Here is a 21,415-nt window from a genome sequence, read left to right as displayed (position 1 = left end):
AATTATAGCATCATTTCAAGAGTCTGCCGGTTCTATTTTGGTTTCCCGAAAGTTGCGCGAGGAAGTTGGCAGGTGGTCTGGGTCGAGTAAATAAATTACGCTATCGCAGCTGCCTTTATAATTTCCATGGTGGGCACCGTGGCTTCAACAAACCTCGTGCCAAGAGCATCGTCTCATGTGCCCCCCCCCACCCCCGCTGTTTTTGTAACGTACAATCGCCACCCAAAGTGTGGTTTCTGGCCAAGCAAAGTAAACATTCGCTGCGGCCACCAGTCACCGCATTGAGTGTGTGGTCTATAAACCTGGCTGCGTTGAGGTTTTCAGTAATTTTCTCGTTTTAATTACACAATTAGCGAGATTCGGCAGCGCTGTGCATCAAACACCGGTGGCCGCTGCCACTCGGGAAAAGAGGCCTAAGTCGAACCCGTTACCATCACTCTTCAAGTCATAAGCTCCACGGTAAAGGTGCTGCCCTGCAACATGCCGCTTGTGGCGGAAGGGCTTCCACTAGAGAGAGCTCTATAGAATCCCTCGAGAGGGTATTTGGCCTACTCTTTCACACTGGCCGCACGCCTTGGAAGAGATGGGAGTACCCGGACATTTACCCCCCACCTGCTGCTCAACTGACTGCGGTGTATCTCGTCTTATGGCTGGGTGAACAGTAGCAGGGGGATTAAAAAAAATGACTCGCCCATTATTAGGTACCACGAGTCCATTTTAGTCACGCTTAGCATCAAATGTTCCATTGGATGATTTTGAGTGGACATAAAATGATCATTGAGATGAGTATCTAATTTGAATGTTCCGTGCTCACAGGTGCAGGAGATCCCACCAGTGGCTGAAGAGGGGCGTCGAGATGCGGCTCTTCCAGTCGTTGCGCAGACTCGCAAGCCGGCGGTGGTCGCAGCAGATCTGGAATCGTTTCCAGTGGAGCTGGATAAAGGTACGAGCGCAATGGGGGGGCCACGATTCAGCGCTTGTGGCGTTCAAATAGTTTTGGCGTGATTTTGGCCCCCACTCAGAGGGGGGGGGAGGGTCCTCAAGCATGTTTGCGTCAAGCGGCGCAGTGTTAACTCGCGTGGCTCAAGGCACGAAGGGCCTGGGTTCGATTCCTGACTTGGGCACATTTCTGTGAGGAGCTTGTGTGTTCTTTGTGCAGGTACCTGTGCGTAGGAGGGAGGCCTAAATTCATTTGGTTGCTTTTTCCAAGGGGTTTTGGAAATTATTTTCCACGCACGAGGAGCGTGTGGCACGGTGTGTCAAGCGTAGTGACTGCATGGTTGAAGAATTGCACTGGCACGCGCGGGGAATAGCGGAACATCGCACTGACATCCCAGCTGCGATGTATCCATGGCGCTGGTCGCCACTCGCTATCAGTAGAATTGAGAGTCTGGAGGCCTCAATCAGTTACCCCATAACAGTATTTTTTCAAGAACATCAGCCATGTCGGTTGTATTTCTACATTATTATTAGTCACTCAGAGAAGTTACTTCTGCAGCACAGGGAAAGCCTCCCTGCATGATGAGCGATGGCTTGTGTGGCTCGCTGCAAGCGACTACGGTTATCCAAGTACCGGTAACAGCAGATGACGTTGCTCAGTTATCAACTCGTAAAAAGACTTTATAAGCAAGCACAAATAAAACAAGCTTACTTCAAATGCATCACTTCACCCAAAAGTGGTTAAATTACTCAATGTAAGTAAGAAACCCGTTTCAGTTCTGACAATCGTTTGGGTTTTTGCAGAGCCGTGCATCAGAATGCTGTATGTGGCAACTCTCACGACCTGATATTGCCTTTAGCAGAATGCTGCCTCCCGCAAAATGCACTTTGTCAGCCAAAGTGGAGATGTTTTCCAGCGCGATGTCGAAACGCAGTGTCTGGGGTGCACCGTGATCGACTCTGTGGCGACATGTTAACGATCTCGTCTGGTATACAGGAGGTCGTGTGTTTGATCCCGACCCTGACGCCTGCTGCATATTTTGAGTTTGCATGTCTCTCTCCTCGTGGTCGTGTCGATTTTTTTCCCGGGTCCTCCAGCTTTTCCCTCCACATTTACAATCAACATGCGTTGATGTGTTTTTGGCTGCTGTAAGTTTCTACGTGATATGCCACTTTGTTGAGCTATTGTTTGTGACCAGGTCACTTGTGAAACACATTCCTGCGGAGGGAGCTGGTAGGAACGTTGGGTTGCTCGGTCAATGGCCAGTTGTCAACGGCGGCGTGGTGTATTCCGCAAATATGCCCGAATGTGAGGGCGGGCACAAGCCGGCGTAAGTAGGTTAAACGTTGAGTTTTATAAGGGCACCACGGGGTGACCAGCCCCTCCTCAGAAACGGCCTGCAACACTCACTTAAATATGAGTTTACGTCCGATTTTCATGCAGGTTTAAATTGGTATGTGCTTTAGACACTATCATTACACCTTACTCAATCAGTCTATGTATCTGCATTCATTAGAACAACGCAAAAAGCACATTAAGCGACTGAAGTAAACCTGCTTTTGTTTATTTGCACTTGCTTATGAAGTCGTTTGAATAATTAAGAAACATCGTATGCTTTTTCTGGTACTGTACTTGCATAATCACGGTCACCCCTAGCGGCGAGCAACGTGATCTATCCCTTATCAGTGGTGCTGTGCGGAGAGGCACTCTTCAGTAAGACTGATGTTACTTCTCTGACTGATTCATTCGGCTTGATTTTGTATTCATCACCACCCACACATCGCTTGCCAGAACATATTAAACAGGGTCTGTTTGCCTCCACCTCTGTGTGCGCCTACCAACGGTGCTTTGGAAAGACAGACTTCCTCCACATGTTAGAAAATGTTGAGGCTTCAGTAGGAGGCTCTGTATTCCTAGAATGGTTTTCCAGGGCCTGCACCGCACAATTGCAATGCATCCGTGAATGCGGTACAGGAATCATGCGCTTTGATAATCCAGCCAACATTCCATCTCCGCAAAAAATCTGGCAACACTATACAAGCGGCGTGAAGCCCCAACCTTCGTAAACCTTCGTCTTCTGGGTGACATCTGACTTGAAGCTGGTGGCGGTGGCCGCCGGGCTCACGGGTCAAAGCACTGAGCTGGGGGCATCAAGACCCCTGGGTTGAAACCCAGGCAACCACCTGGGGTTAAATTGGGTTCCTGAAGCGCTGTGAGTTCACGGTCTCATGCCCAGTTACCAATGACTGTAGACACAATCAAATATTTTAAAATACTATTTTTAAAAACACGCTTTAATGAAATGTACTGTCCGAGCTGCCCCTCCCCGTGCCCCCTTCCCCCATCGCCCCTCCCCCTCCTTCCACATCCCCCGCCCCTCGGCGTGGCTCCCCGAGGCTTGCCGTGACGTATGGGACCACGTGGTGATTTACAGGCAACGTGAGTTGAGCGTGGACAATTAGAGCCGTTAAAAAGATTGTTTTAAAACATATAGTTTTTAATGATATAATATAGTATTGTCATCAGTATGACATACCTATACGAAGTTTGCAGTCGATACGACATTGGGAATACGGTTGAAATTGAGTTATAAGATTTTTGGATATGACAATACACACAGTAAGTTAAATAAAAGCGTGTAAAATGTTTAAAAATAGATGTTTTGGATTTTGTATGATAGAATATAGTCTTGTCATCAGTATGACATAGCTATTTCAAGTTTGCAGTCGATAGCACATTGGGAAGTGTGTAAAAATTTAGTTACAATATTTCTTTTTTGAGGATACAACAGACGAAGTGAGTTAAATAAAAGCGTGTAAAAATACATCGTGTTAAATTTGGTTCTGTAACTTAATTTGCCTGAATTCCTAGCGCTGATAATTAGAAATGTCAGTTTGAGCGGCATGGAATGAACGTAACTTGAAGTGACTTCAGAGGTAGTTCTGTTCTTTAACAGCAAGATTCTTCGTCTCGTGGCACAATCCTGATGGCGCAATCGGGATAAAATTGTGGGGGGGGGGGGGAAATGGGCTGAAATGTGGTCAATATTAATAAAGCCAGCTTTTAGTTGGTGTGTTTTCTTTTTAGGCAGGTGTAGAATGGCTTGCACCTTTCCGTGCATGACCAGAGACAGGGAATTCCTCTCGAGGCAAAAGGAAAACAGCCAAGGTGTACGCCTGCTTGCTAATGTAAACAGCGGAACCTTGAAAGAGAAAATAAATGTGTTATATGTGCAGCGCGAAAAAAGGGCGGGAGCTCTATGAAAATAACGATTGACATTTGCCCTCAATCACTGGGGGTGACAAAACCAAAACGTAGCCAAAATCTTAAACCGTCACAATAGGTGTTTGTTTTAAGTGACAGATTTACGTCTTGAATTCTTCACCTCAACAAGAAGGCAGACAAGTCCATCTTCTGGAGAATCTTTCTTCCACCACAGTTCTTTGTTGGATTTGCAGCAGGAAACCGAGCAGCACAGATCCGTCTTGCTCATGGCATATTTCTCTGACAGCTCTTTTACCAGTGGCTTTGTGCACGAGTGGTGCAATGAAACGCTTGTTTAAAAATTGGCTTCCTCGTCTGGCGGGTAAACGGACCGTTCGCCCGACGCTTGAATTGACCGGCGCTCTCTCTCTCTCTCAGTTGCAGTGAACACTCCAGGTTTGGGCGTAATCATGTAATCGTCGGCGGTCGTCATCTCTTCATCTCTCTCCTCGCGTACGGCCAGAATCGGCCCTAGACCTTTGGGGGCCCTAAGCAAAATTTGGTTGGAGGCCCTTTTGATGTTTGATTTTTTTCACCCACTCGCTAGCAGTGACTCTAGGGGGCCCTCTGCTGGCCACGGGGCCCTTTGCAATTGCAAGGGTCGCTTAGTGGCTGGGCCGGCTCTGCGTACGGCTAAATATGACTGCTCGTCCATCAACTCTGGAACCAAGGAGCTACTATTTAATCTCACCTTACATTTCTTCTGTCTGGGGGTTTTGGCGTTCAGGGTAATTTTAGCTACTTTTATTTATTTGGAACATGACCCCCCCCCCTGCCCTCGCGAGCAGGGTTCCTGCATGGCGACATACGTGAGCGTTCGGTAAGCGCAAACAGAGTGGCCATGCCACCTGTCCCATGGGGGGGGGGGGCACTGGGAGGGAAGCGACGTCCTCTGCCCCCCAACCCCCTCCGTACCCCCGTGCCGGAACGATGGGCGGTTGAGGCTGACTCTGTTTGGGTGTCATCAGAGGGGCAGCCTCTGTGGCTGCTGACGAACGGGCCACCGTCTCGTGTCGTGGTGTTGCGTTGTGTACGGATCCAAACGCGGAAGAAACATCTTGCACGTGCATGGATTTTGCACCACTTTCCATCGATTTCATTGCCTTTGCTGAAAAGGTTCATCCATATCACTCTGGTTTTTATCGCCAAGTTTCAGGCCACGCATTGGTCAATTTGTATTGTTTTCTATAGGTTAAGTCTCGAACAGAAACACAACTTTATGCAAAAATGTAATTTACATTGGAGTTATAGTGACCGTCCCCCGTTAGACAGAGTGGCACGGCGTTAATACGGGCCACTGGGTTCAATTTCCGACTTACGCTCTGTGTTTTTGATGCGTATCTACGCTGTGTATATTTGGGCCGTTATGTATGCACTTCATTCATGACAAAATACAGTTTTGAAGTCTCCATCAATTGTTCCAGCATGGTGCGCTCTAATGCACTGCATTAATGTATACAAATGTATGGCTGTGAAGTCAGGATGACATCTCTAAGGTGCTTAATAATGGTGAATTTCACAAAAAGTTAAAGCCTCATTAATAACAACCCAGAAAACACAGCCAAGGTACTTATCTAAAAGATAACAGCCGTTTATCTTTTGGGTTGCATCTAATATTTACTAACCAAAGAGCTGTAATTAATCATTGCTACGTGATGTATATAGACAAAAAGCATGTATGGCCTAAACAGACTTTTGGGGCAAGTGCTGTTGAGCACCTATAAAGACTGGCACGGTACACGAGGGGGTGGGTGGCCAGCACCACGCCCTGACGCCTGCTGTATATTTTGAGTTTGCATGTTCTCCCTGTGGTCGCGTGGATTTTTCTCCGGGTCCCCCAGTTTTTCTCTCCACATTTAGAAACATGCGTTTCGAGTATTTGGCTGCTTTCCATTTCCGCATGATAAGCCACTTTGTTGAGCTATCATTTGTGACCAGGTCGCTTCTGAAAAAGAGCTGTATAGATCAGTGGGCCTTACCTGGTAAAATAAAAATAGTTTAAATAGGAGTAATTTGAGGCTGAGTCGACCTAAGAAAACCAACCCCATAACCGGTTCAGATAATCGTCACTGGCCTTGGCCGTGAGCGGGAATTGAACTCGGGTGGCCGGGTTCTGAGCATGGCACACTACGAACGTGACATTCACTGCCAGTTCTGACACACGCAGGCCATGACGTGACGCGCACACTTAATTGCTACGGCGCTGTACGTTCCTTGAAGTATTTTGGCCTCGATTTTCAACGCAGTGCTGGCACGCGCAGTCGTTCTCGTAAATATGAGACTCGGGGGTTATTGCGCATCCAGGAGAAAGCAACACCGCCTTTCGTTGCCGTCACCCTAACACAGCGCGCGGCAGCTTTAGCGGCGAATGACGCTCGCCCGCTCGCCAGCTTGCTTGTCGGCGTTCACCGCGTGTCATTAAGTGCCAATTACCGTTCGGCTGTCCCCCTCGCTGTGCGCGGCCGGAGCTGTCCCGGCGGTACCGCCGCTGCGCGTGCTCGACCATCGTCGGCGTGACGCGATGCGGGGGCAGTGACCGCGCGCGCGCGTGCACACAGAGCGGTGACTGTGCGAGGAGCAGCAGGTCACTCGGCATCTTAATTTCTCCCGTTGGGAGGTGATGCCACTCGTAGCCCGTGTTAGTGCGGCGTGTCGTCGTTTGTTTGTGTTTGTACGTGGGGAGCGGTAGTGTGGCGGTTAGCGCGCTGCGCTATGAACCCGCTGACCCGAATTTGATTACCTCTCACGGCCAACGCCAGTGACAATTATCTGAACGGGACCTCCCCTAGATCGACTCAGCCTCAAATCAGTACCTGGTGTTGTGTGTAAACATCGCCACTTGGGAGACAAAGGTGGCCAGGCTTGGTGCTGGCCACCCACCCCCTTGTGTGCCGTGCCGGCCTTCATAGGTGCCACTCGCTAACAGCACTTGCCCCCACAGTTTGTTCAAGGCTATGCGGGGGATCTTTGTCTTTGTAACAGTGTAGCGGCTATCGTGACGACCCGAGTCTAATTCCCCCACCTCGACTACCGTCAGCGCAAATTATATGAACCGGGCCTGGGCTTCCTTTAGCTCAACTCAACCTTAATCGAATGCCTGGTGCAGTTTGTAAACATCATCACTGGGGACATACAAATGGTTAGAGCACTGCTTTACTAACCCAGTGACCTTAGTTTAATTCCCAACCACGGAATAAATCAGTGGCAAGTTGTATCTGACTGTGCTGTAAGGAGTCCTAGGTCAACTCAACCTTAAATGATGATCTCATATTGTGTATGAATGCCAGCGCTGGTGCCAGCGCTGGTGCTGGCCTTAGCTGGTGCTCACTAACAGCGTCCGCCCCATCCTTCTCAAAGGCTCTTGCTTGTGCACCCCTGGAGAGTTGGCCGACTGCTCTGTGCGTTCCTCTATAGTGGTTCAGGTGGCGTGTGGCTTTAGCGGAAGCAGCAATGGGCAGTTGGCATCTGGGCACCCGTGTGGCACGTGAGACGAGAGGAGAGAACGAGCGTGGTCCTGGCATCACAGGCACCTCGCATGTCATCCCGTTCGATATACATCATCGGTGTCTTTTTTAAATCCTTTATATTAAGTTCGCTTGCTTGCTTGCGTGCTTGCGTGCTTGCTTGCTTGCTTAGGACCGTGCAAATCTTTCGCTCGTTTTTTAACCCACTTCCCGTGATCCAATCGAGCTGAAATTTTGCACACATACTCGTTGTGCGTGACAATGAATTTTCGTGAAACATGTTTTCCAAAATTTTACACTGTTTAGGGAATTTTTTTAAAATATTTATTTACCAATTGGTTAATGCTGGCACACAATCATCTGACCCATAGGTGGCAGCCATCTCAAGCCAGAGAACGAGAAGACTTTAGCCGCCCCGATGCCACGCATATAAAGGATTTATAGTGAAAAACTTTGTTTTTACGGGTTAATTTTTTAAAATATTTGTATAACAACTTGGTGTTTAAACAATCGGTATAACCAGTCTTTCCAAAGTGTGCCATAAGTTTGCATGATACTCCCAATTGGCAACCTTCTCAGCCCACAGAGTTGTCAAGACTTGTTCACAGTGTGCTGGTTTTTTTGTCGGCATATGTCTTTGTCTTGTTGCCAGATGTCTTCCAATTTCGCACTCGTGTCATGTCGTGAGTTGAAGAATCAAATTTGGAACTCTCGCAGAATCAATAACCCCCACCCCGTTATTGCTATCACAATTGTTTCCGAGAAAAACAAGTTGTCCGTGGAATATGCCAAATCACACGCAAAACTGATTTCTTTTTTAAAATCCCACAGCTGGAATTTAGCCAATATTAAATATAATAATAATACGATGGGGATTTTTTTTTGTGTGCAGTCAGTGGTTACCAGGCTGAGACCATCATTTCACACCCACAGCTGAGAACCCGGTTTAATCACAGCCGGCTGACACACACCCCCAGCTCGGTGCTTTGCATTACATTCTTCTGCTTTGCATTTTGTTCCAAATTCACAGCAACTGCCCCGCACGTGTGTAGAGTTCGTGTGTTATTGGCCAAACAGTTTGAGCACTTGCAGTTTCTTTCGGGTGAAGCAGGCGCCGATTGCTTATCTCTGTGGGCTCAGAACTGGGTCACCGATAACACGTAGCCTCCTCTGCACACAACAAACATAGATCCCGTATAGCCTGAACAGACTGTTGGGGCAAGTGCCGTTAGCAAGTAGCACCTATGAAGGCCGGCACAGCACACGAGGGGGTGGATGGGCCAGCACCACGCCCGGCCGCCTTTGCCTCCCTAGTGGCGATGTTTTACACCGAACCAGGTACTGATTTGAGGCCGAGTCGACCTAGGGAAGGCTCAGGACCGGTTCAGATAATCGTCACTGGTGCTGACCGTGAATCGAACTCGGGTCCCCGGGTTCATAGCGCAGCGCGATAACCACTACACTACCGCTCCCCTCTGCACACACAAACACGCAAGCGGTCCATCTCTTTAGACTGCGGCTTCTGGCTTGCGCCCTCAACTGGCAGAGTTCGGCATCCAGCAAGATGTTTTATTGGTCACATGTGGACATGGCAAATTATGCGTTGTCATTTATAAATGATACTCGTTGGACGAATGCGTGTTTAAAATGTATTATTAAAACGCATATTAACTTTGACAGCCTTCATGCGTAACGTTCGCTGCTCGGGAACATTCTGAAACGTTCAGTGTTGATGTTTGTTAAGGCGGCATACCCGAGGCGTGCTATAACAGTGTCACGTTGCGGCGCGGTTGAGTAACCTAACAAGTGGCAGAGTTGAAGAGTCGTGTATTGGATAAAGGTGGCTCAGGTATAACGGAGTGATTGAAAAATGTGCATGGCTGAGTTCAGTGTAAAAAAAAAAAATCTCATTTGTTCATTTGCTTGGATTAGGGTCTTTTTTTTACCAATCTAACCAGCAAATCTTGAGTGGTCTTAACAAATTATTATATTATATTATTATATTATTTTATTATGTTTTATTTTTATTATTTCCATTCTACGTCACTTTACCGAAAGAACCAAGAAGATGGTCTTAACAAGTCTCCAAGAACAATGTTTAGTTAGAAGAACCTGAGTCATACAGGCATTCCCATGGGAAAGATATTACATTTTTATGGCCACATTCTGTCTTCAACACACCACTCACGAAGAGCCGAGCCTGGTTTCCATCGGTCATGTCCTATGTGCCCACAGGCCCCAAAGGTCTTGGAATCGGCATCCTGGGGAGAGGCCCCAACCCCGAAGAGCAGAATATCCACGTGGCGGCTCTGCTGGACGGAGGAGCTGCCAAGGTGGACGGCAGGTGAGGGGGGGGAGGTGTTTTTTTTATTTTGGGTTAGGCACTGTTAAAAGGTGGGGCATATCAACCGGCAAAACATATCAAACACTTGGAGCGTTTCTTTTCGGTGAAGCAGAAGCGATGCTCATCACGTCTGCTTCACCCGAACTACCTCGCCTGGTATACAGGAGGTCGTGTGTTCGATCCCGACCCTCGTGCCTGTATATACGGAGTTTGCATGTTCTCCCCGTGGTCGCGTGGCTTTTTCTACGGGTCCTCCGGGTCTTCCCTCGTTTAGAAACACGCGTGTTGGTGTATTTGGCTGATGTAAATTTCCCTTCATAAGCCACTTCGTTGAGCTGTCATTTGATGATGGCCAGGTCACTTCTAGAGCTATACAGCTCAGTGGGCCGTACCCTGGTAAAATAAAATGCGACGCAACTTCCACCTGGGCACGTTGGTGAACACACGTGTTGGTGGATCGCGTAGAGATCTGTGAAACCCTCGCACCAGCCGGGGTTGCAAGGTGGCAGCACAGCAAGTGGGTTCATAAAACCTGTCTCGATGCGTCGATTTTCTCCAGAAACATTGGTGTTCTCCCACCACACAAAACACTTCTGAAAAGGGAACCGGCCCAAACGACCCGATGTATGGCCCGAGTGAAAAACCTTGAAGAATCACCGAGGCTTTTCAGAATAAACAATTGACATTAAGTGACCTCTGTGTGCATTGTTGCCTCCAGTGTTCACAGTGGGGAATCCACAGTTTGTTTCTTATCTCTTTTCAAAAGGTACACGTTACTGAATCATATGCTTACACCGCCGCCGTACATTGCAAAAGAAACATTCTTCCTTTCCCCCCTTTTCACTCTGTCCATGCCCATCAAAATCTGGCTGAGACCACGGCCATGCTTGTGAAAAGTCTTTGTGGAAGTTTCGTTTTTTTTGCTGCGATTGTAATCATCAAACGTTTGCCGCACACACAAAAAACCCCCGACTGCTGTTTTTACTTTGCCTGCTCCCCGGCCTTCAACCCGGGATTACTCGGGGTCCCCGGGATACAGGCCCTGGTGGTGCTGCCTTTTGACCCCCCCTCCCTAAATCCTTCCGCTTGCCTCATTTTCACGAGCTCGCGTTCTTTAAAAAAATAAGGAACAACGCATTTTCCGAAATATCAAGGGATTTGCTGATTCCAAGTAACCCTTTTGATGTTGGATATTGCAGCGGTGGTTGAAACCGAGGTCTGTTGAATCACCTGGGTTCGTGGAGCTCCAAATAATTGACGGCGACTGTCACCACCCATCCCTGACATTGGGCCGAGATCAGAGCTTCCTTTTTTTTAAAGTGCGCAGGTCCGAATCGCGTGATTAGAGATTGTTCCTTCCGTTATGTTGGGAAATTCTTCTCCTGAGCTTTCACCCGCAGGCTTGCCAGCTCCCAAAGTCAACCGCAGGCAATGCCTGGTAAAAGCTTGCGAGGAGAAACTCTCAACCCGCGGCCTCATCCAGAGGGACCACAACTTAGGCAGATCGCCAGGGCGATGTGCTTTGGCTGTTTTCCCCGTAATGGGTGGGGCAGTACAGGTGGTTTCATGAACTCTCGCTTCATCGACGGTTCTCTGTTGGAGGTTCGGTGTTGCAGGCCGGGCGTCGCCCTGCACCCCGCGAGTGGTTTTCCCGACCTGCGAGCGTGGTGCCCTCTCTGTTGTCCAGGATTGACGTCGGTGACCAGGTGCTGGAGGTGGATGGTGTGAGCCTGGTGGGCATCTCGGAGGAGTTTGCAGGCACCTTGCTCAAGAACACCATCGGCCGTGTCAAGTAAGAAGGGGGGGGGGGGGGGCGACCCTGCCACTCAGCACGGGAACTTGGGGCCGGTGGAGAGGCTGTGTAAATCCCCTGGATTTTTATTCCTGCTGTCCCTGTAACGCTCTTTTATGGTTACGTATCAAGTGTGATATATCACAATGCTCTTAGATATCACGGCTGCGTTATGTAGCATCGCTTTAGGTTAATTTTGGGGGTTTTCAATGCCATGTTAATTGAGCAAATGCTTTATGTCATATTAAGTAGAAATTATTTTAAATGCTTACAAAGTAAGACGCCAACAGTCAAATGAGCTTAGCGATTCTGCACAAATAAAGCTCCTATCCGTGAGCGAGACGTGCCCATTTTCGCATCCTGGGTTTTGCAAAGATCTCCAGCGCTTATTGGAATCCTGACAAAACATCCATCACTCGTCCCGTGAAAAGCTTTTAAAGTGCGGCTTATGTTGGTCGCCTGAATGGGCTCGGGGCTTCTGCGCCAGGCCTTTAGTGCCCGCTGCCAGACGCATTAACTCCAGCTGGGCCTGTTTGCTCAGGAGCCACGGGGCACGCTCTCTCCGCGAGATGCACGCGCACATATTAATCAAGCGGTTGAATAAAAGCCGGGGCTCTTGCCAGCACCTTTCCAGTGCGAGGGCTCAATCAAGGGTTGGGTAGCGGGTGGGGGGGGGGGTGCAGAATAAACTGGCAACGAGTTCGTTCCCAAGCCTCTGTCCCTGTCTGACGTCATTTGGCAAAGTGGCGTGCACGTGCTTTGGGAGGTGATCGCAAGGCACGGCTCGCATGAGATAGCGGAGCGCACGGTCTCGCTCTTCCCTGCACCCGAGCTATCCTCTCTCCCGTAACCAAACCGCTGTTTGCCAACACGTTTGATCTGTGTTTTGTTTAACGCGGTACGATGGGGATGATGCCCCCGTGGGTGTGTAACGGTTAGCGCACCTGAACTTGCAACACGGAGGTCACCAGTTCGATGTGCGTCTCCTGGCGTTGAAATAATGGGGTCACGTTTCTTAACTCCCCACACACCTGTGTCGACCCAGCTGTGTCGATGGGTACAGCATAGCTCGTTGATAGGCAAGTCACGTGCGGGGGAGTAAAGTGTGGGTACCCTAACGTTTTCCCAGTTGTCTGGCCAGCATGGTTGGGAGATGTTAACTTCCTCGCCGGGTATACAGAAGGTTGGCGGTTCCATTCCGAGCCTGATGCCTGTATATTTGGAGTTTGCATATTTTTCCCCGTGGTTGTGTAGATTTTTCTCTGGTTCCTCCAGTTTTCCCCTGCACATTTAGAATCAACATGCGTTTAGAGTATTTGGTTACTGCTGTCAATTTTAACATGATAAGCCACTTCGTTAAGCTATCATTTGTGGCCAGGTCGCGTCTGACAAGGCGCTGTATAGCTCAGTGGGCCTTACCTAGCAAAATATAACTAGTTTAGTTTATAGTTGAAAAGTTTAGTCTATAGCATACTCTAGTGGTGACACTTCCGCCAGCAGCGGTGTGAGTGAGCAATTGCAGGGCTGCACCTTTTACCTTGTACGTGTCTTTGTCTTGGAAATATTTTTAAAACCATTATTTTTTTTTAAACAGGGGTGTGATCGGTACTTTTTTAATACTCTTAAGTTTTTCACGACCTTAAAATCGCGTGAATGCCACACAACCATAAAATGGCACGTATGTTTTAATACACCGATGAAGTGCCATTTGACCTCCAAGTGAAATTGCTTTTTGTTTATTTCTTGTAGATTGCTCATTGGCAGGCAAAAGTCTGCTGCAACCAAGCCCAAAAGTCCATTGGCTCGGGAGGTTCTGCACAAGGAGTCAGAAAAAAAGAAGGAAGCTGAGCAGAAAGCGACAACAAAGGTCTTGGAACAGCAGGCCGTCCCAGAGCAGTTAGCAGAACCAAGAATCAGGTTTCCAGGGATTATAAATGTGGAGTCCGATCAAATAAAAGCAGACCTCTCTAATCTGCGCCAGCCGCCAAGCGTGCAGGAGGTGCCAAGTGCAGAGCTGGGCTGGCACAGGTTGGAGGAGTCGGAGATTAGCGTAAAGCAGTTGCCAGGTGTGTTCCAGCCAGAGGTGGTAGACCACAGGGAAATCGTAGAACCAGGCACAGCTGAGCAGGTGGTCCCAGAGGAGCACACAGCAAATGAACAGATTGCCAGCAACGCTGCGAGCGAATCCGACGACACGCGTCAACCGCATCTTGCGGTTTGTCCAGTGGCCACGTTTCACTACGAGCACCCCAGCACCGCGGTCACGGACGAGGCCACGAAGGAGAACAGCACGGTGAGCTGCACGTCGCAGATTCCGCTTAGCTTCAGCGAGCCCAGCTTTGGGACGACGAGTGTCCTAAAAAGCGAACGAGCGGCGTTTGTTTCCCAGCCGATTCCTTGCGACGATTCCCCATCTCTTCTCGGAGGCTTGAAGCACGCAGCTCGGCAGGAACCAGAGCAGGAGGCATTTGAGCAAGACGTGCGAGGCCGAGATGGAGACTCAAGTCTGGAACACCAGACCAGAATACGTGCAGGTGAGACTGGATACACGTGTGGGAATATATTTTGTGAGAAAATTATGTTGTGATAATTGCTTACTTGGAATGCACAACTATATGAATGATAAGTTTTTGTTTTTTATTATGAACCTTAGATTTTACATTTTTTATTTCTGTTGAATACAACGCTATGAGCATCTGCTGTCCTGTTTTTTTGGGTCAAAAGTCATTGTGTCATCATTGTATTATTTGTTCTTTTGGTGAAATTGATAATCAAGAGCTTAAATTCCATGAAATATTAACACGATCCGTTCAACACATTCAGCTATTTATTCGTCAAGATTTGCAGTGTTTGTCATAACACATTTTTAACTCTTGTTGTTGGGAGGGAAAGTGCTTTAGCTAATACATGTTTAAGTGTTTACTCTGTCTTCTTCGAGGTGTGCGTCACAGTGAGTATATGTAGCGCCAGTGTACTCCTTTGCAATATGCAGCAAGCATCTGGAAATTTGATATAAAACAAATGTTCCCGCTTGACACACTAGAAAAGTTATCAAAACGCATTCCCACGTGATTAAACAAGAATATTGGCTGGGCCTGTTGAATGTAAACAAATGATTACTTATCAAAAACAAATATGAGAACAGGACATTTTTTAAAGTAAAGACTTTAAAAAAGCATTTAAAAATACTTTAAAAGGCTTCACTTTAAAGCTCGGCTGCTTACTGTGTTATCAATGCTCGTGTATTTACAGAGCGAAAGCTTTGCTGAGTGCCCCTTGAATTGCATTCTAGATGGAAACAGATGGTCATTTAAATCTTTTGTTATTCACGGTGAAATGTCTTAACTTTTTCATCTCCGCAGCCCACGTCAAATTTATATGTTGTTACTCCCATCTTTAATGGGATCGTGGATTCGATTTCACCAACACAAGTCTGGGACAGGAGATTTTTTTTTCCCTCTCTCTCAAGTCCAGGGGTTAAAAGTTCTCCCTGCGGGGTCACGGTCATTGGATGTGAAGAAGCCAGTCCCCTTCATCACCCATGAGCAGAGGTCGCAACCGGGTACCCGATACCCGTACCCTACCCGGCTACCCGTACCCGGCCGCGACCCTGGTGCGGCCGGGTACGGGTACGGGTAGGCCGTGAGTCACTGGTGAGTAAACGTTTGTCACTCATTTCGGGTAGGGTACGGGTAGGGAACGGGTACCTGTACCCTGTACCTGGCCGGGTACGGGTACGGGTACCCATTTGCGACCGTGGTGCGGCCGGGTACGGGTAAGGAATCAAAACCCGTTTGCGACCTCTGCCCATGGGCCCCTTCTTCCCAGGAGGAATTTCTTTCCTTCTGGGCATCGTAAGGATCTTGACGTGATTGGACGTGCGTAAGGAAGTGGTGATAGGCACATGTTAAGGGAGAGCACGTTAGGGCAGAGTGGGGGGGGGGGTCCCTACACGGCCATTTCTTCCGTGTTAAAAAAAAGTGTGAAAAGATGAACGCGAGGCTCGGAGAGGGCGAGGGAGGATGAAGAAGAAATGAGAATTGACGCCTCTTCACCGTGGTCACCACAAGGTGGCACTGTCGCCTCTGTTATGTTTGTATTTATGCATGTTGAACTTTTTTCGCACCGCACGTAGCCAACCGTGCTGATCGGAGGCGCGGGGGAAGGACAACAAACGAAACAAAAAGCAGTTATAAAGAAATGAGTTTTCAATCTAGATTTAAAAGGGCATAGCTTCGGTGGCTTCCTAATATGGGAAGGAGGAGCGTTCCAGATAGCCGCAGAAGCGCATCTGAAACCGCGTAATGCAGTGACCGTCTTTGTTTGATGGCTAGACAAAAGCCACTGCGAGGATGACCGGAGTTCGCATGATGGTTTCTGCTCCTTGACGAGATCAGCAAGGTATTGTGGTTCATTTGTGGCAAGCACTTTGTGTATACCGAGTGCAACCTTAACGGCTAAAAACTGTGAATGTTTGAGCAAGTGTCAGAATACGCACTACCGTCATGACTGCCTCAGTGAGGTTTGGCGCATTCAAATAAGAGTTACGAAGTAATGATATATATTACCAAACATGTTTTATAGAATATTTACTGATTTATAGAATATTAGACATTAACATTGTACACTTTAATAATATACACTCTATTTTTTAATGCGAAGAACCAACTAAAATAAAGCATTCGAAATATTATTGATAAATAGCAAACAAAATATTTGATGTTAAGGGTGGAAATAACACCTTGGTAGCAGAGATTTGGTCTGTTCTGACCTGTCACTCACAAGCCTCATTGTGGTACCATTTTGCCACAAGTGTACTCAGTGACAACCTTTGCAAGTTGCAGTCTTGACACTATCAACGACGTCCTTAGGGCTTTAAAGATTATTCGTGCTTGAGTGGCGGTTTATAAAAATTGCACCGAGCATCATTATTTTTCCAAATCACCTTATAATTAGCGAGTGAGAGCCGACCGGGTCATTTGTGTAAGAGCAGGTTGTTCTTTCTGGGAATTGCGCGTTTATCAGTGGGGAGACATTAACTACCTCGCCTGGTATACAGGAGGTCGTGGGTTCGATCCCGACCCTGACGCCCGTATATATGGAGTTTGCGTGTCTCTCTCCCCGTCGTGGTATGGATTTTTCTCCGGGTCCTCCGGATTTTCCCTCGACATTTAGAAACATGCCTTTATAATATTTGGCTGCTAGAAATATACTCACGGTAAAGCCACTTTGTTGAGCTATCATTTGTGGTCAGGTCGCTTCTAGCGATAGAGCTCAGTGGGCATTCCTGTTAAAAAAAATAGTTGAAGTTTTTTTTTAAGTTCTAAAATGGTATATTAAGAGCATCTTGTTTAGTAATCATACATGTTATTTAGACTGAACAATGCCATTCATAACCTTAGCAGACTTTTACTCAGCACCTTGACGCACCACGCCTTCTTAATGAAGCCTGGCTACCTTTGCTGCCAAGCATCGAGCGCTTAACCGAAGTAGGAGTTCACTGCCGAACTATTTTGGGCTTAGAAGTGGGCGGGTGGCTTTTCTACATCAGCATAACACGTTTAAAGCTCTCGCACTGTTGGGATCTTCGTGGATTTCGTGTTGAGGATTGATATCGGTGGAATTTACGAGCCGTTACTAAATTCACGCTAAATGCTTCAACCCACGCATGCACTACAAGTCCCATAGCACAAATATTAAATCGTGCAAGTTGCGCGTTGAGTAATCGCTGTTCAGAATGGATTTAACAAATACAAATCAAGGATGGGGGGAGAAAAAACTCTCTATCATATCTGAATAATGGAATTGGGAGTGGAGTGTGCAAGAGGGTGGGAAATGAATCATAGGCCACAACACGATTGCTTCCTGCTTTTACGACCTGCATGGTTATCGTTCGGATGCCGTAAAGTGTAAAATAATTTACAGTTTTTTGGCATCTGCACTGCGCCCTTTTGATGTGGTTTAATTTAAAATCTTCAGTCGGCTATAAAACTATTCTGTTGGAGGCCATCAACTAACCCTGAGTCCTAGACATGCACACACACACTCATCTCCTGCGTGAGATCACAATCTCGTGTTTACTATAATGGGGGGATTTTTCTCTTTGTCACCTGCCTCTCCACGCTAGCTTCCACAACGGACGCTGATATAGCAATGAATCCTCAAAACTAGTGTCGTGTGGATTTAGATTTAAAGGTTTCGTGACTGCAAGGATTCATCTTCTTGGTTCTTTCGGTAAAGTCACATAGAAGGGTTTTTTACGTGGTTTTTACGTGGTGGTTTAGTTACTGCAGCTACATACTATTAACATTCCTTCCCTTTATTAATGCTACCCCTATCCCCTCCCTTTGATGCTGCTAATCCTGCATAATGCACGGGCATAATATGAATTTGAAACCCCCCGCCCACCTCCTACGCATTTCACAAGTAGTACTAATCCCATATCTGCATTTCCCATAAATATGCTAAATTCCTCTTGATATGCAAATTATTTTGTCAAGGCGCTCTTCCCCCTCCAACCCAGCTTAAATAGACGCTCCAAGCCTGGGGTGTTTCATTCAGACGCTGTCTTCCCGACAGACCTGTTCTTCACCTGAGGACGGCTGCTTGCGTTGTGGCCGAAACGTCGTGAGAATTATTTCATTATGTTTTATTATTTTATTATTTCCCTTCTACGTGACTTTACCGAAAGAACCAACAAGATGGCGGTGTGTGCTTTTGAAATTGGTCATACTTTCTTCTATTACTAATACAAACATTATTGTACAGCCTTTTGTCACCCTACCGACAAGACGAAGGGCTTGCCACACCATGCGAGTAATGGGGAGTTGTTTAACCATACGGAATCATGCAGGCCAATGCGAGTTGGTGAATGAGGGCCCAGAATTGGTTCAGACACCACTCACCCTTGATGTTCGCTGTGGCTGGGAATCCAACTCTGGATGCTGCGTTTATTGTGCATGTCGCCAACCGGTGCACCCACCACTCCACCCACCCACCACTCCACCTCCGCAACATGCATTGTGAATCATCTCAAACGTCGTAGCGAATGCTGTGTGCGACGACGACTCTTCCCCCAAGTCCCGGTTAATCGCCTTCGCGGGATGTGGAGGTTGCTGTGTATGTGTGTCCACGTGTGTGTGTCCACGTGTGTGTGTCCACGTGTGTGTGTCCACGTGTGTGTGTCCACGTGTGTGTGTCCACGTGTGTGTGTGTGTCCACGTGTGTGTGTGTAACAACTACAGGGGCATCTCACTCCTCAGTGTGCCGGGTAAGGTCCTGGCAAGGATTATTCAACATCGCCTTGCTAGGCACGCTGAGGAGAGGCTTGCGGAGCCCCAATGCGGTTTCAAGAAAGGGCGGTCCTGCACAGATGCCATATTTTCTGTCCGTCTGCTACAGCAGAGGTGTAGGGAATTCCAAAAAGACCTACATCTCTGCTTTATTGACCTGGTCAAGGCCTATGATACCATCAGTAGGACTGGGCTCTGGGTTGTTCTTCGTGCTTTCGGAGTCCCTGACCCTCTGCTCACGATCATTAAAGACCTTCATGATGGTGAGCGGGCCCGGGTAAAACTACGTGGCCGGGAGTCGGAGCCTTTCCCTGTACACCTTGGGGTGCGACAGGGATGTCCTCTGGCTCCCACATTATTTAACATCTATTTTGACCGCGTAGTTCGTGAAGCCTTCAATAGCTGTACCGGGGGAATTTCCATTTGGTACAGATATAATGGGAGGCTGATCGATGCCCGGGTGCGATCAAGGGATGGCTCCCTATTGGTCAACCACGTTATGTATGCCGATGATTTGGTAATAGCTGCTCATTCAGAAGAGGAGTTGGAGACGCTGCTGCTGAGACTGGAGCGTGCCACTAAGAGGTGGGGCCTTACCATCAGCCCCACCAAAACTAAGCACCTGCCTGGGTATTTTGTACCATCGGACCCTCCACCCCCACAACTCCCAATTGGTGATGGGGCAGTTGTGGAGAGAGTGGAGAGTTTCCCATACCTGGGCAGTGTGCTTATGACCGGCTCCAGTTTATCAGCAGAGGTCTCACTCCGAATCAGTCGAGCGGCAATATCTTTTCATCGGTTGCGTAACGCTGTGTGGAAGCTACCTGGTCTGTCGCTCCGCACGAAGCTTCAGGTCTTCTCGGCCACGGTCATTCCCTCCCTTCTCTACGCTTGCGAAGCGTGGACCCCCCTGGTGGAGCATCTTCGCCGGTTGGAAACATTTAGGTTGGCCTGCCTACGATCCATCTTGGGTTTAACCAGGCTGGATTGTGTGAGGAGCTCACAAATCCTTGAAAGATCTGAGCAAAGTCCCATCAGTGAGCTCCTCCGGCAGGCAAGGCTGCATTGGCTGGGTCATGTAGCCCGCATGCCCAGCCACCGCATGCCTAAACAGCTTTTGTTCGGCCGGATCGAGGGGGCTAGACGGGCGCGGCACGGGCTGGAGAAGAGATGGAGTGATGTGGTACAGGAGGACGTGGAGCTGAGTGGACTTGCCGATGACTGGTACCAGCGGTGTCAAGATCGGCCTCAGTGGAGGAGGCTCGTGAAGGACGCTACTGGGCAGTTGGAGGCAGTCGCCCTCCAACAACAACGGAGGGCGGAGGAGCGACGCTCACAACAACGAGTGGAGCGCCGGGTGGCTAAAGCACAGCAAGTTGGTACAGTAGGGGGCACAGGTGGTGCATCAGCCAGTCATCTCGGTCATCTCGGTCAGTCGACCCGTGGCACCTGGGTCTGCCCCGTGACCTCCTGCCAGCGGGCGTTCGACACTTCACGTGGCCTCAAGGTGCACTTGGCCTGGCACAAGCATCGTGGTGACGTCACCGCCACTTAGTGGCGAATGGCGGTTGTTGTTGTGTGTGAGTGTCCACGTGTGTGTCCACGTGTGTGTGTGTGTGTGTCCTCGTGTGTGTGTGTGTCCTCGTGTGTGTGTGTGTCCTCGTGTGTGTGTGTGAGTGTCCACGTGTGTGTGTCCCACTCGCTGCGTATGAAAACAGCCACGCTCTTTGCATCATGTGACCGGTAAAGGGGCGGTGGGCAGGGGGGGGTGTGTGAATTAGCGATTGCTCTTGTTTGGTTAGAACGGGGTGGCTGATTGGGAATGCGTGGGTACCTGTGGAGGGTTGATTGGGTGGTGATGCAGGTGGAACGGGGGTGGGGGGTGTAATAAGGGAGTGCGGGTAAGATGATTGGAGGGGTTATCCATGGGGAGGGGTGGAGAACAGCAAAGAGGCGCGCTGCTACGATGTGGAGGGGTTTGGAGGGACGATGGCGAGCTGTGGTTTTACGTGACAAGCGGTTTAATTGTAGATTCAGAAAAGGATAGCTGCCGCGATGAATCGTTGTGTTTCTAAAATACATCTTGGGCTAAGCGTTCACACACACACACACACCTACTCTCACTTAGGTAGTCAGCCGGTTCTTTTTTATTGTTTTTGAGAGTGGTGGTTGACACGAATTAAGAAATATCACGAAATAGGAAGTTGTGTTTTCGTGGTTATTACACTTTTGGTCTTTCGGTAAAGTCACGTAGATGGTTCAAATAAAATAACAAAAAGCTACGTCTACGTAAACCATCTATGTGACTTCACCGAAAGG

At 48.4% G+C, this 21,415-nt stretch overlaps 1 protein-coding gene across 5 annotated transcripts in view; it reads left to right on the top strand.

Moving 5' to 3' along the window:
- Positions 1-21,415, top strand: part of LOC133349773 (sterile alpha motif domain-containing protein 15-like) — a 143,208-nt gene that overhangs the window by 47,044 nt on the left and 74,749 nt on the right. For 4 of the 5 annotated variants that reach the window (XM_061563499.1, XM_061563501.1, XM_061563500.1 and 1 more), the window contains exon 1: positions 14,137-14,338. In XM_061563499.1, coding sequence (XP_061419483.1) covers positions 14,297-14,338 — 42 coding nt within the window. In that variant the 5' untranslated portion in view covers positions 14,137-14,296. Of the gene's footprint in view, positions 1-816; positions 944-9,903; positions 10,013-11,699; positions 11,805-13,553; positions 14,339-21,415 lie in introns of those variants that run through there. The other variant, XM_061563497.1, reaches the window with a different exon arrangement.

This window comes from Lethenteron reissneri, chromosome 31 (assembly GCF_015708825.2).
Source record: "Lethenteron reissneri isolate LAM-NWPU_2019-01 chromosome 31, ASM1570882v1, whole genome shotgun sequence".
Taxonomy (NCBI): Eukaryota; Metazoa; Chordata; class Hyperoartia; order Petromyzontiformes; family Petromyzontidae; genus Lethenteron; species Lethenteron reissneri.
The sequence above is the reverse complement of the archived record's forward strand: the minus strand, read 5'-3'. Positions and strand labels throughout refer to the sequence as shown.